We start from the raw sequence: 16282 nt of genomic DNA on the forward strand, positions 1-16282 counted from the left end.
ATACACTTATGTACACAGCTGCGCACGTACACACACACATGCTCATACCTAATACGCACGCGTACTTAACAGAGTCAACAGTGTTGCGTAGACGGAACCCAATAACTTATTGACAAACACGAGCTCTGAGTAGAAAACACTTAAACGCAAGATTGCACGCTTGCAAATTATGCAGAATTTTAAAGACACCTACACACACTAATAACTGAAGACGTGCAGCAGACCTATATTCTCGTACGACCACATACACTGCAACACACGCGCGCGCTTGTACGTATACATTTATGCCATGCACAATAGCACTTAAGTAGACACACACACACACACACACACTCACTCACACATCGTACCGGGTATAAAATCATTACAGTTAATTAAATTAAATGCAAGCATAATATGTCACACACACACACACACACACACACATACACTTACAAAAGGTGCGCATTATTTAAGTGTGTGAAATGACAAATACGTTTCTGTTACTAACTTCACTATCAGCACCGATGAGGCGACGAGCTGGCAGAATCGTTAGCACACCGTGCAAATGCTTAGTCCTTACGTTCTGAGTTCAAATTTCACCGAGGTCGACTTTTCCTTTTATCCTTTCGAGGTCGATAAATTAAGTACCAGTGAAACACTGGGTCGATGTATTCGTCTAGTCCCCTCTCCCCACCAAATTTCAGCCTTTGTGTTTATAGTAGAAAGGATCATTAGCTCCCATTGTCATCAGCTTCAATGTCATTATAACCATCGTCTTCATCATCATCGTCATTTTTTTTTTTTATATATAGTTTCAGCTCAGAGCTGTAGCCATGCTGATGCACCGCCGTTAAAAAAACTGGACCTCCCCGGCGGGGAATCGAACCCCGGTCTCCCGCGTGACTGGCGGGGATACTTACCACTATACTACCGAGGACAGCATCATAACAATAATAATAATAATTTTTTTTACAGGGAAACTTAGAAGAGGTGTTTAGGAGAGACCTTGCGAGCGACATGCTTACGGCGAGATTGGCCCTTGACCAATTCTTCAACGCGCAGCACGAAGACTGCGTTGTCAAAGCTAAGATGCGTCCTCCAAGACACAAAGGAACGAAAGGTGCTTGATCAGCCTAAGTGACAGAGATCCAATGTATCAATAAAATCTCAGTTTGGTGTTTGGAGGACCATATGAGTGCGTGCTACAGGATCTCAAGCAGATGTATGCGGCGTTTCAGTAGCACTTTGCTCGACTGTTCGAAGCGAGTAGTGGACCCAATGCGCAGGATGGATTTTAGTGCCTACCACCATGACCTACCACTATTCTTGGGAATAGGGATGGAGTCAATAGCAGCCACTGGAATACAAGAAGCAATTGTAGTGAAACCACCTCTCTCGGTTATTTATTTACAAATGCGAACGTAGCGGGTAACATCTATCTCTTTCCCGCCTTGGACCCTGCTGTGTCCATCACCCTGACTGACTGTTATTTGCGCGGCATTTGTCTTCGGTTTTGTTTCGCGCCAGGGTGCATACCGACCAATTGTGGCCATCTAATAACGTCACGTGAGAGAGTGTTTTTCTGATACATCTGGAGCTTCTCTGTACCTATAAATAGCCTGTTTTATCCCCGCCAGTTGGTCGCGGCTTCAGTCCTTCTAAGGTCTGGTCGTTGACCACCTAACACCAACCAGCCAGTTTCCAGCGACGACATCAACACCATCGTTCAACTGTTTACTACAAGCTTCGCCAACGTCAACACGACGTCTCTACGTACACAAGCTACCAACAGCAACCAAACAGCGCCCGCACAGGTTCACTCAATACTGTTGTGAAATATCTTCACCAAAGTTAACAGAACTCAACCTGCGAAAACCATCTGTATCAAGTAGCCGGCTCGGCATAGAAGCCTCAACTGCACGACATGTGACTTAGCTCTGCCTCAACGCCTCAACCTCTTATATACAGACTTTCAATCTACTGTGTACCTTAACTGAGAACTGGTATTTCTAATCCTTGTGTCTGAACTTTTAACGTCCTTATTATAGACTGTTTTCTATGCTCTGTATCTCTTGCATTCACATACATATATTTGTATGCACACTCTTTGTTTACATGACGGCCTGTCTTATATTGTGTTTTATTATGTCGCATTCACACTCACACAGACATTCTAGTTGACAACCAATAAACCTTTACTTTTATACATCTTTACCGGTTGAGTCTCTATCTTTTCGTTGCTGGCAATTTCCTCGCATTTCACATGTGAAGTCTCTTATGTTATAGTATATAACATAATATATATTTTTGTGCCGACCGTGCGACGCGTTAAAAGGAGCCTGTTTCCATTCGTCACCATTCACCTTTGGTTCGCATGGTCGTTTCTCTACACAATGGTTAACTCATGAGGACAAATCGCTTGATTTGAATGGTCTACCCTACTAGTTTTATGCTTATGTCAGACATGCTCGGCAGCTTCTTGGAACATGTCTATTGCAACTGACAGCAGAACGGAGAATCACCGCTTCTGTGAATTGAGGAGCGATAGCGCTTGTGAGAAATGACTCGAGCTGGGGGGGGGGGGGGGGGGGGTTCATAACTCTGTTAAAAGTATATGCTATGGTTATAGCAGAAAGTTTGCGCTTGTCGTCAGTTGCCTGATTGGTAATGCGATAACATGTGTCATTCCGAACATATCTACCCACGTCAATCTCCACCTCATGCGATACATCATAGAGAGACAGGCAAAGAGCCTAGTATGAGTAGGGTCTCGATCAGCTTTGAGTAGTGGGAAGCCTTCCATAGGGTCGACTACAAATACTCGGTGGCTGTCTTCATAGCAGTCGGTTTTGGTTACGATTTCAGGGATTGGGTCGCTGCAATGCATAGTTACATCTACTCGGTGGTTACCACACTTGTCACTTCTCAATTTGGTGCTCAGTGCAAATGGCAAGCTATCGGTCCCTCAAAATTGTGTCCTTTCGTCTCTTCTGAATGTATTGACTCTACAGAAACTGAAGATTGAGAAGCTTCTCGCGCGAACGAGGATACGAAAGATCTGTGCCTTTATATGCGAGCAAGTCACTGTCATAGTGTCGGATACCAAGCACACCGAGGTGATCGGTATTGCTCTAAATGACCGGGGTCAAAATTACCCAAGAAAAGTTTGTGGGCCTGCTACTGGGCACCTGGAGAGTCAGATCTCTTGGTGAAGAAGAATTGAGAAGTGACAAGCAAAATGACCGACCTCACCCAGAAATGAACCGAGAGAAAGCTATCCCCGAAGGATCAGGCAGAGTGGCGAACACCTTGATTTCTTTTGTTATATATTATCAACTGGCCGTCATAGTTTATCCTAGGTCATGTCTGATCAGCTTAGGGCGCCCGCTCTTTCGTTTTTCATGGAAAGAACGCGTTCCACTTATCAAACGGTCCTTCTGCTGTCAACACCGGCAACATAGAAGCCCAGGTACGCCGTGACTAATGATGTGCAGACATTTGTTGTGGGTATTACATCTCCTGAAATTCCTTGACAATGAACTGATGTAGCCGCCATTTCTCAAATTCGTTCTTTCCCAGCTCGTCCCTTTCACGGTGTTGAGCATCAAGCTAAGAACGAGATAAAGCGCTTGACATATGGAATGCCGTCAAGCGTTCACTACCCTCTACCAGTCTATCAATACCGCCGGTGGGAATTCCCTAACCCTAACCCCCTAACCGTAACCGTAACCCTAAACCCTAACCCTAACCCTAACCCTTAAACCCTAACCCTGACCCTAAAATCCTTACCCTAACACCCTAGTGAAAATCGTGCGGGTGTTAGTCTGAAAATTTACCAAAATAAGTATCAGTTGAGCACTGGGGTCGATGTAATCGACTAGTACCCTCACCCAGATTTCAGGCCTTGTGCTTTTAGTAGAAAGGATTGTTATTATAATTGCTGTTGCTAAGGCGGCGAGCTAACAGAGTCGTTTGCACAGCGGGCAAATTGCTTCGTGGCATTTCGCCCGTCTTTTCGTTCTGAGTTCAAATTCCGTCGGAGTCGACTTTGCTTTTCATCCTTTCGGAGTTGATAAATTAAGTACCAGTGAAACAACACTGGAGTCGCCTCCACCAAAATTGCAGGCCTTGTGCCTATAGTAGAAAGGATTATTATGACGATCATTGCTTCTGCTGCTGTTCTTATTAAGACGGCGAGCAATCAGTATGGTTAGCGCATTTCGTCCGTCTTTACATTTTGAGTTCAAATTCCGCCGCAGTCGACTTTACCTTTCATCCTTTCAGGGTTGATAAAATAAGTACCAGTTGAGCACTGGAGTCGATTCGCTCGACTAGCCCCAACCCCAAATTTCAGGTTTTGTGCCTTTAATAGAAAAGGTTATTGTTATTATTGTTGGCAGAATCGATAGAATGTCTGAAATTAAAAATGCCTGACTGTATTTGTTTTGGTTCATTACGTTCTGGGTAACCTTCAAGTTTAGGGGGATAAAATAAATAAATAAAAATATTCAAGGGAAATAACTGAACGACTTACCAGTATTATCCGTTTTCTTCTAGCTGTTTATAAATAAATCACACCCTAACCCTAATTCTAACCCTAACCCTAACCCTAACGTCAATCAAATCACGTGTGTGATTTATTTACAAACAGAGATGTACGGAGAATACTGGTAAGACGTTCAGTTACTTCCCTTGAATATTTTTATTTATTTATTTTTATCCCCCTAAACTTGAAGATTACCACGTTCTGAATTCAAGTTACGTCGAGGTCAGCTTTACCTTTCACCTCTCCTGGTTCGAGGGAATCAAATCTCTAGTCAAGAACTGGGGGTTGTCAGTTCCGATATATACCTTCATCTCAAAATTGCTGGCCTTGAGCCTATATCAGAAACCATATTTATAAGCAATGTTGTTGTTTATTAAGTAGCAGTAGCTGAAGTAGTATTTACAATAACAGCAGCGGCCAAGGAAGCAGCGACATCTGCGTGGCAGCGAGAGTAGTGAAAGTAGTAGTGGTAGTAGTAGTAGTAGTAGTAGTAGTAGTAGTAGTATACCAAGTCGTAGAGGGCAAGAAGGAAAAGGAAAATAAGAAGAGTTAGAAGACGAATTTGAAGAGGAAAATGATGTCGGCTATGATGTTGATGACGATTTTGATGATCATGGTGTTGGTGATGATGATTGTGGTGGTGGTGATGATGATTATGGTCGTGATGATGATGATAATGATGACGACGGTCATGAAGAAGATAGCCAAAGAAGAGAAAGAAAGAACGAACGAAGAAGAAGAAGAAGAAGAAGAAGAAGAAGAAGAAGAAGAAGAAGAAGAACGAGATGAAGAAGAACGAGACGAAGAAGAAGAAGAAGAAGAAGAAGAAGAAGAAGAAGAAGAAGAAGAAGAAGAAGAAGAAAAGGAAGGGGAAGAAGAAGAAGAAGACTGGGGAAATGAAAAGAACGAAGAGAAAGAAGACAATGAGGAAGACGACAAAAAGGAAGAAAGTGAGGACAGAGGGGAGGAAGTGGAAGTAGAAGAGAAAGATGAAAAACAAGAAAAGGAAACAGAACAAGAGAAACATGTGAAGCGATAGTGACATGGAGCAGTGTATATATTTATACATATATACATACACACACATATATATATATATAGCAAACTGATACACACACACACAGACAAGGACGCATGCACGCATCCGCACACGCGTACGCACACATATATATGAGTGTGAACCGAACATGAAACGAAAGCAAAATCTAGGACAGATCTAACACTTCTCATACATTTCTGTTACTCATCATTGCATATTCATGTGTGTGTATACGTGCGTGCGAGTGTATATGTGTGTGTGTAATGTGCGTGCAAGCATGTTTGCGTATCTGCATACATCCATCTTTCTATCTGTCTGTTTATAAATTCGTAAGACCGTCAAGGTAGACAGCTATATCATTTTCTTTCTATATATCTGGCTTTCTTACAGTATTTTCCATTTTTCTGTCTATCCTAGCAAGCTGTTTTAGCGAGCTAGCTAGCTCAAATGTTATCTTATAGGTAGCTAGATAGTCTTGTTAATGAGCAAGTTAACTAACAAGTAAGTCATCCATACATCTAAAGAGATAGATAGATAGATAGATAGATAGATAGATAGATAGATAGATAGATAGATAGATAGATAGATAGATAGATAGATAGACAGACAGACAGACAGACAGACAGAGAGGCAGACAGGCAGAGAGACAGACAGGCAGACAGACAGATAAGCATGCATGCATACATACATGCATACATACATATGCATCTATATAGGTATTTAATGAGAATATTAATAGGTATATGGATAGCAAAATTTTTAACTGACTTAAATATGTGTACACACACACACACATATATGAATATATAAACACACACACGCGCACGCATGCATGAAGATCACACACATAGATACATACAGAATTATGTGTTTATGTTGAACATATACGTATGTATGTATGTATATTTATATATATACACACGCAGACACATACACATACTCCTGTATGTATATATATATATATATATATATATATATATATATATATATATATACACACACACACAAACACACCTTTGTATATTCCCTCTTCTTCTTAATTTTCTTCCTCTACCCCACTATCTCTCTCTTTCTCTCCCCTCGCCTGTACATGTCCCCACACACAAACGCGCACTCCCCAGTGCCATTATTTCTTTTCACCTCACAACCCCAGCTGTCTGTCTACCTTTACATATTTACATGTTTATTTTACTGCCTTACCTAACCAAAGCCCGCCTAACCTATCCTATCGCCTTTGTACATACGTTACCATTTTTGTAGACAAAGCTTAGTGTGTGTGTGTGTGTATATATATATATATGCATGCATGCATGCATTTATGTGTGTATCTATGTATGAATGTGTGTATGAGGATGGTGGTGTTGGTAGTGGTGTGGATGGTGATGATGGAGTGACAGAATACCCACTCCACCGTACCCTATGTCAGACAGCTCACAGACGGATTTGCTTTTATTTCTGAAGTTCCACACAGCAGAAATATTTTCACTAACAAAACTAAGTTTACAACAAACTGCCTAATTCCATTGGTTGTTTGTTTTTGTTGTTGTTCTTCACCCCCACCACCTTGTTTTCGCCTTGTTTCCCTCTATCTCCATATTGCCTCTCTATTCAACTTGAATATCTATAGAACTACATTCCCCATCTCTATCTCTTCACCTACCTATTCACCTATCCCCCAATATATATATATATATATATATATATATATATATATATATATATATATATATATATATATATATATATATATATATATATACATATATATATGTAAATATATATATATGCATGTATGTATGTATATAGTTTAATCCATAATTGGGAGACTATCTAAATATATTTTGTTCTGCCCAAAGACCTGACCATGTTATTTTAAACCCAACACACACATATACACATATGTGTATATATATATATAATATATATATATATATATATATATATATATATATATATATATATATATATATATATATATATATATATATATATATATATATATACATATATATTCATATATATACATATATTATACATATATTTTACATATACCTATATATATATATATATGTATATATATATAGTTTTAAGGAAAAGAACCAAGGTTCATGAACTCATCGATGAAAATCCACTGTCACATATAGAAAAGAACCTTGGTTCTTTTCCCTAAAACTATATATTTATATTTTATACTGTGAAACTTAATTTAATTTTAATTTTTAATAAATTGAATTTAATTGAGTTTTTACCTGTAAATTTGGATTTTTATCCCTAATAATATTATATATATATATATATTTATACACACATAGATAGATAGATAGATAGATAGATAGATAGATAGATAGATAGATAGATAGATAGATAGATAGATAGATAGATAGATAGATAGATAGATAGATAGATTATTTCGTATTATATTATATTAAAAATGTAGAATATTAACTAAAAATGAAGCAAGCAATCTACACAGGTATAGAAAGTTTTCATGCTGAATTTCAGTTTCAGTAAATAAATAAATAAATAAATAAATAAATATTAACTGCACATACACAGACATATTCATATCCTCTTACTAGTGATCTGTTTAGCTAACTAGGTTTATATACCCCTACCTCTTTATAAGTGTGTGCATGTGAAAATGTAATATATATATATATATGTGTGTGTGTGTGTGTATATATAGGCATGACTGTGTGATAAGAAGCTCACTTCCCAACCACATGGTTCTGGGTTCAACCCCACTGCATGGCACCTTGGGTAAGTGTCTTCCACTATATAGCCTCAGGCTGACAAATGCCTTGTGAATGGATTTGGTAGAGGGAAACTGAAAGAAGCCTGTCATATATATCATATATACATATATATTTATGTGTGTTTGTTTTTGTGTCTATGTTTGTCCCCTTTACCGTCACTTGACAACCGATACAGGTGTGTTTATGTCCCCGGAACTTAGCAGTTCAGCAAAACAGACCGATAGAATAAATACCAGGCTTACAAAGAATAAATCCTGGGCTCGAATTTCTTTGACTAAAAGGTAGTGCTCCAGCATGGCTGCAGTCAAATGACTGAAACAAGTAAAAGAATAAAAGAATAAAAGAATATATATATATACATATATATATATATATATATATATCCATCTGTCTGTTCATATTTCTATATATTTATTCACCTACCTACCAATATACCTATGTCCTTTGTTTTTTACCTTTCTTAAAAAATATTCTGTTGTTTTCTGCTCAAGATAGTTTAGATGTTAAATTTTCCACCACCATCATCATCATCATATTCACCGCATTCATCATTCTCAGAAACAGCAACAAAGTCTACATCAATCACATAATAACAGTAAGTAACTAACAATAAACACAAACAAAAACACAAAGAACACAAAGAAGAGCAGCTTCAACAATAACAACAGCAACTACTATAACAACAACAACCCTAAGAAAAACAAAAGAGAAAGACATCTAATTGTGGAACTGAAGCAACAAATAAATATTTGAGAACGAGAAGAAATAGAAGAAGAGTAGGAGTAGGAGGAGAAGTCTGAGGAGGAGAGAAAGAGAGAGAAAAAAATAGGGGTTGTGGAATTCTTTGAAATAGTGAAGAAAAAGTCTGGAAACATTAAGCCTGTGTGAGTTAGCAGTTCGTCCAAGAGTTACAAAATGGTAAGTCAGTCATGTTTGTATACACATTACATTACATGCACATATACCTACCTAGATATATATACCTACATACAAACATACATATATCTATATATCTATATATATATATATATATATATATATATATATATATACACATACACATATATATATATATATACACACACACACACACACATTATATATATGTATATATATGTATGTGTATATATATATATATATATATATATATATATATATATATATATATATATATATATATATATATATATATGTCTTGTACCCATATATGCATGTATGTATACATATAGATGTAGGTATGTACATATATGTATGGATATATGTATATATCTATATATTTATATTATTATTTTATATATATATATATATATATATATATATATATATATATATATATATATTTTTAAATATCATTATATATAGAAGTATATGTTCGTATATATACCTTTATATATATTTATACATCATTATATATATATATATGGTATTTTCCTGGTATCCTGAATACTTTTGTGCAAAGTGATTAACAAGAGGGCTCAATAAAAATACAAACAGAATCAAGTGTAAAGAAGCAAAACATAAAAGTATATAAAGAGACATAAATACAATTAGTACAATAAAATCCACCTATATATTAATATAGTGAAATAACTATAATACATACATACATACATACATACATACATACATACATACATAAATGTGTTGTGTATACATGCACACACATGCATATAGATACAGATACATATATACATGTTTAAATACACACACACATACATACATATATACACACATACACACACACACACACACACATATCTTCATACATATACCTTATGGTGTATGTATACACATATACATACATCACACACGCGCGCGTGCGCATACATGTTTACTATGAGAGAGATATACACATATGTGTATGTAAGCATTTGACTATATTTGTATGTACCTATATATATACCGTATAACTTATAAATGTGTATAGGCATGTGTGTATTTCATTTAGTATATAAGTATATACACATGCATTGATACATGCATATATACATACATCATATATATATACATACATACATACCACTCTCTGAGTGGTTGGCGTTAGGAAGGGCATCCAGCTGTAGAAACTCTGCCAAATCAGACTGGAGCCTGGTGTTGCCATCCGGTTTCACCAGTCCTCAGTCAAATCGTCCAACCCATTCTAGCATGGAAAGCGGACGTTAAACGATGATGATGATGATGATGATGTATATATATATATATGTATACATGTATATATGTAAGTATGAATGTATATATGCATGTATGAATACATATATGCATGTATGAATACATGTGTATACATATCATGTACATACATACACACATATATATATATATATATATATATATATATATATATATATATTTATATATATATATATATATACATACATATACACATGCATATATACACATGCATATATATAATACACACACATATTTACGTATATATACACACACAGACATACATATACAGATGTATGTACATGTATGATATATATACATATTCATATATGTATATGTATATATTATACAATATTATACAATATTATACCTCAAATCTACATCATGGATGAGTCATGTTAATCTCACGATAACTATTATATTCACTTTTGTATATCTCTTAACTGTATCGTATATACAATAACATGTCAAAAAAACTTTCGCCATGCTTCTGCAAGTTAATCACTAATCAAATTGTTCAAAATTATGTATTATACATGAATTTTTATTACAGTTATTATACACACCAGTTCTTTTCCTTGTTCCTTGGGGACACTACCACCCTTTTGAGAATATTGTATATACCATCTATATTTTCATTCATCCTGTTTTTTATATAAACCCCCAACACATCTTGTGTTGGGGGTCCATATACTGTTTACTCAGCATCATCATCACCATCATCATCATCATCATATTATTATTACTATTATTATTATTATCATTATTATTGATAAGGGAACATATTATTTTTATTATCCTTATTATTATGTTGTTTTTTTCCTTCTTTCTTCAAATTTTCTTCCATTTCTCGCCGAGTGTTTTCCGTACACCTAGGGCAGAGAAACTCGTTGTATGCAATCCCAGTTTACACACGCAAATTCACAGGTAAACCATGTATTTAAAAAAAAAAAAAAATATTATTATTATTATTATTATTATTATTATTATTATTATTATTATTATGACTATCCCCCAAATACAACAATATCTGTTTCAACACATGATTTCACATCAAGAATCTTGCAAAACGAATATATAAATGTAATTATTATTATTATTATCATCATCATCATCATCATTATTATTATTATTATTATTATTATTATTATTATTATTATTATTATTATTATTATTATTGGTAAGGTAGTGAGCTGGCAGAATTGTTAGCATACCAGGCAAAATTAGTCTGTCCTTATGTTCTGAGTTCAAATTCCACCAAGGTCAACTTAGCCTTTCATCCTTTCTGGATTAATGAAATAAGTAGCAGTTATGCACTGGGGGGGGGGGGGGTATCGATGTAATTAACTTGCTCCCTCCCCCAACATTTCAGGTTTTGTGCCTATAGTAGAAAGGATTATTATTGCTGTAGTAGTAGTAGTAGTAGTAGTAGTAGCAGCAGTAGCTGTTGTTGTTGTTGTTGTTGTTGTTGCGGCTGTTAGGCCATGAGCTGACAGAATTGTGAGCACATCGGACAAATTGCATAGTTGTATTTCTTCCGGCTCTTTTTGAGATCAAATTCCGCCTAGTTAACCTTGCCTTTCATTCTAACCCAGTCTATAAAATAAAGGATTTTATCAAATACTGGAAATGATATCAACGACCAGCACCCTGCCCCGCCTAGACAGAAGTTTCAGTTCCCGTGCCTAAAGTAGAAAAGTTTATTATTATTGCTGTTGTTGTTGTTGTTATTATTTAGGTCGGTGGATTGGTAGAATCGTTAGAGGGCCAGAAGAAATACCTCGCAGTATTTCTTATGGTTCTTTACGTCCTGAGTTCAAATTCTGCCAAGGTCAACTTTGCCCTTCACCTTTCTGGAGTTGATAAAATAAGTACAACTCTAAAACTGAGCTCAATGGTGTTCACTCATTTCCCCCGCTCAAAATCATTATACGCAATACATAAATGTGTGTGTGTATAAGAAGTAGTGCCAGCGCAAGTGTATCAGTGTGTTTATAAGATAACATGAATTACAGTCTCATTACTAACTGCTTCTGTGTAGCCAACATTATATCTGTGTAAGAGAAACTATCCATATACCTGTTTCTCTATCTTTCGACGTGTGTACTGCGTGTACGCGCGCGTATGTGTGTGTAGTTTCAAAATTAACGTTGAAAACAGCAACACTGGTTGGCGCTCAATGGAAGGTAAGAAAGTAGATGAGTCTTTGACGTTTCGACATTACACTCTTTTTCGAAAAGTTAAATAGAAGAATAGAAGCATATGAAAGAAACAAAGAGATGCCTGTTGGTCACGGACTGGCAGTAATAGAAAAACTAGAGAGAGTTTTTAGACAATTGTCACAAGGGAAATAACTGAGTACATATGCATGCGTAATGTATTTGTGTGTCCTCTTTACAAAGGCGGGCGCATAAGTGTGTTTAAGGGAGATAACTGTGAGTCAGTACGAAAATTATGTGTGATAAACTTTATAAGCGCGCTCGGGTTTCTATGTATGTGTTCACATGCTATTTAGGTGTATGCGTTTTTATTTCAGTCTTAATGTGTGCTTTGTGTAATTAGCGTATTTGAATATATAGGTAGGATGTTACATTTACGAAGAGTGTGTGTGTGTTCGTGTGTGTGTGTGTGTGGTGTACATATGTGGGCGCGTGCATATTTTGCGCGCGTGTATATGTGTGTGTGTTTGTTTGTGGTGTACATGTGTGGGTGCGTTCCCGTTTGTGCGTGTGTTAGCTGTATTTAGATGAATGTGTTGGTGCTATGTGGAGTAGGTGTGTGTATCTAATCTGTCATTATTGTGTGTGTGTGTGAGAGAGACAGACAGACAGACAGACAGACAGACAGACAGACAGGTATACTCATGAAGGTGTTGAGAAAGTGAGATGAAACTTGAATATCTTTCAATTTGTGAATACTGGGGCCGAGTATGTAGTGACAGAAAGTAAGGATTTAGAAAAAACAAATTGTAGTAGATTTCCATTTTTTTATATATGCACTGTACAAGCATACTTTTAAACTTGATGACATCTGAATCTGTCAGAGGCTGTGGCAGTGACAAGTTTATACTAAATCAAAGAAGGTGATTCGGTATATCAGTTATCTGCAATCTCCGTCATCTAAAATATTCGTAAAATAAAACTCTATTTCTATGCGACTCCACCGCCACCCTAGTGTGTGTTTGTTGGAAACTCTAAAATATCTGCCATAATTCTGAAGTCTGATGAAAACGGTGGAGTGCAAACTGTTCCGTTAATTAACTAATTGATTAATTAATTAATTATTGTATGATTTTACGTAGATAAATACATACACACCGATGTAAAGCGATAAAATAGTTGAGCTGTCCCATTTGTAATGATCGTAAACTTAAAGTCTTCACTTTTTCGTCACATACACACATACATACAAGCTTACCCACCTATACATACGTATGTTCACACACACACACACACACATATATATATATATATATACATATATATAATTCGAATTTACGGTAAACAAAGATGAAAACAGGTGAAGTAATGAGAAACAGATATATTAGTTTAACGCTCAGGAAGAACGGAAAAGTATTTTATGTTTCGAGCCTACGCTCTTCTTCGCAGAAAGGATTTTGAGAAAAAGAGAGGAGAGAGAACGAAAAACAAAACGAAGAGAGAAAAAAAAACTGTGTAGGAATTAAAGGTTCAACATTATGTATGTATGTATGTATGTATGTATGTACGTATGTATGTATGTATGTATGTATGTTTGCATGTATGTATGCATGCATGCATCTATGTATATATATGTATGTATGTACGTATGTACGTATGCACACACACACACACACACACACACACACACTCACACACACACACATTAGTTAGGAAAGAAGGTTATGTCCAAAACAAGTTACAGGGCCTCCGACCCTAATGAGAGAAAAGGAAAGAGGAAGAATGTTTGCAACTGACGAGGCAGATGGCAGTGTTAAACCAGACCTGCATGCATGCATACATACATACATACATACATACACACACACGTAGTACATACATACATACATACACACACGTAGTACATACATACATACAGACACACACACGTAGTACATACATACATACACATACACGTAGTAAGTACATACATACATACATACATACATTCATACATACATACATACACACACACGTAGTACATACATACATACATACATACATACACACACATGTAGTACATATATACATACACACACACACATACATTTAGTACATACATACATACATACACACACACGTAGTACATACATACATACATACACACACACGTAGTACATACATACATACACACACACATAGTACATACATACATACATGCATACATACATACATACATACATAAACACACACACATACATACATACACACACACACACACACACACACACACACACACACACACACACACACACACACACACACACACAATGACAGTGTACTTACACTTCAGAATCATTTTTGTGTCAATCATCCCAGCCCAATCTTTTTTAATAATCGTTAGAGCATCAAAACATACCCAAAAGAAAAGCATATTCACACTTGTAATGCACGTACAAAAATCAGTAACGACGCTGAGGGTGGGGCGAGGGGACCGTCTGTACTGGGTGGAGCGAGGGGGTGTTGTCTGCACTGGGTGACGCTTTTAGAGGGGAGGCACTTTTCAATCTGCTGCATAAACCAGCGTAGGCTTGGGAGCCCGGGGTCGGGGTGACAATCTCAACGGTTACCCCAGGTGGTAAACGTTCTCGGTACGTCACTGACAAACGAAGATGACAATGTGCGTTTATACTTGCATAACTGTGTGTGTGTGTGTGTGTGTGTGTGTGTGTGTGTGTGTGTGTGTGTGTGTGTGTGTGTGTGTGTTACACATACAGTCACATACACACACACACACACACAAGATATAAATAGAGAGAGAAAGGGTAGAAGGGTAATTGTAACGGGTGTTAGCCGTGAGCATATTTATGTCTGTTTGCAAAAGTCTTTGCGTGCACACGTATAGACAGTAATCCATCGCCATATCGCGGTTCACCTATCGCGGTTTATTATTTAAGCTTACGTCGATTCCTCTGTGGTGTTGTTTTACATATATAATAAAATAATTATATACCAATTGTAAAAATAATTTTGGATCTTTTTTAAAACGGGGGCCACATTTTTCATTAACGAAACACTTTGAAACTTGGAACACTGGTAGAATGTGTCATATAAAACATCTTTTTCTCTTAGTCTTCTTTAAAAAAAAAAAAGAAATCCATAAGTTATTCCATGTTAAAGTTGTCGTATTTCTGTAATTTCCACCAATCACTGACGTCCATTCAGCCGATATACATTAAGTGCCGACTACATAAACAAACGATTCTGAAACAATTAACCCTAACCCTAACCCTAACTCTAACCATAACCCTAACCCTACGGTTAGGGTTAGGGTTAGCGTTAGGGTTAAAGCAAGTTTAAAATGAAAAAAGCAAATAAAACGAAGGTATGGAGATTAAATACGCTTTACATCGCTTAATCAGCCAAAGGAGTAAATGTAAACAACTGAATACTTGTCAGTGATTGGTTGAAATTATCGAAATAAAACAATTTTTTACATGAAATAAATTCGAATACAAAAATATTTTTCTGTTCTATAACACAAAATAGATAAGTATACGGAGTTTGAAAGTCTTTCCGTACCAAAAACACTACGTAAAACATTAATGAAAAATGTGGCCCCCGTTTTAAAATAGATCCATAATTTTTTTTAAAT

General features: G+C 36.2%; 1 protein-coding gene across 1 annotated transcript in view; it reads left to right on the forward strand.

Annotated features, from left to right (window-relative positions):
* Positions 1-9172: 9172 nt before the first annotated feature.
* Positions 9173-16282, forward strand: part of LOC106869657 (tubulin alpha-3 chain) — a 31868-nt gene continuing 24758 nt past the window's right edge. The window contains exon 1 of the mRNA XM_014915475.3: positions 9173-9241. Coding sequence (XP_014770961.1) covers positions 9239-9241 — 3 coding nt within the window. The 5' untranslated portion in view covers positions 9173-9238. The remainder of the gene's footprint in view (positions 9242-16282) is intronic.

Source organism: Octopus bimaculoides, chromosome 9 (genome assembly GCF_046866305.1).
Source record: "Octopus bimaculoides isolate indiv1 chromosome 9, ASM4686630v1, whole genome shotgun sequence".
NCBI classification, from domain to species: Eukaryota; Metazoa; Mollusca; class Cephalopoda; order Octopoda; family Octopodidae; genus Octopus; species Octopus bimaculoides.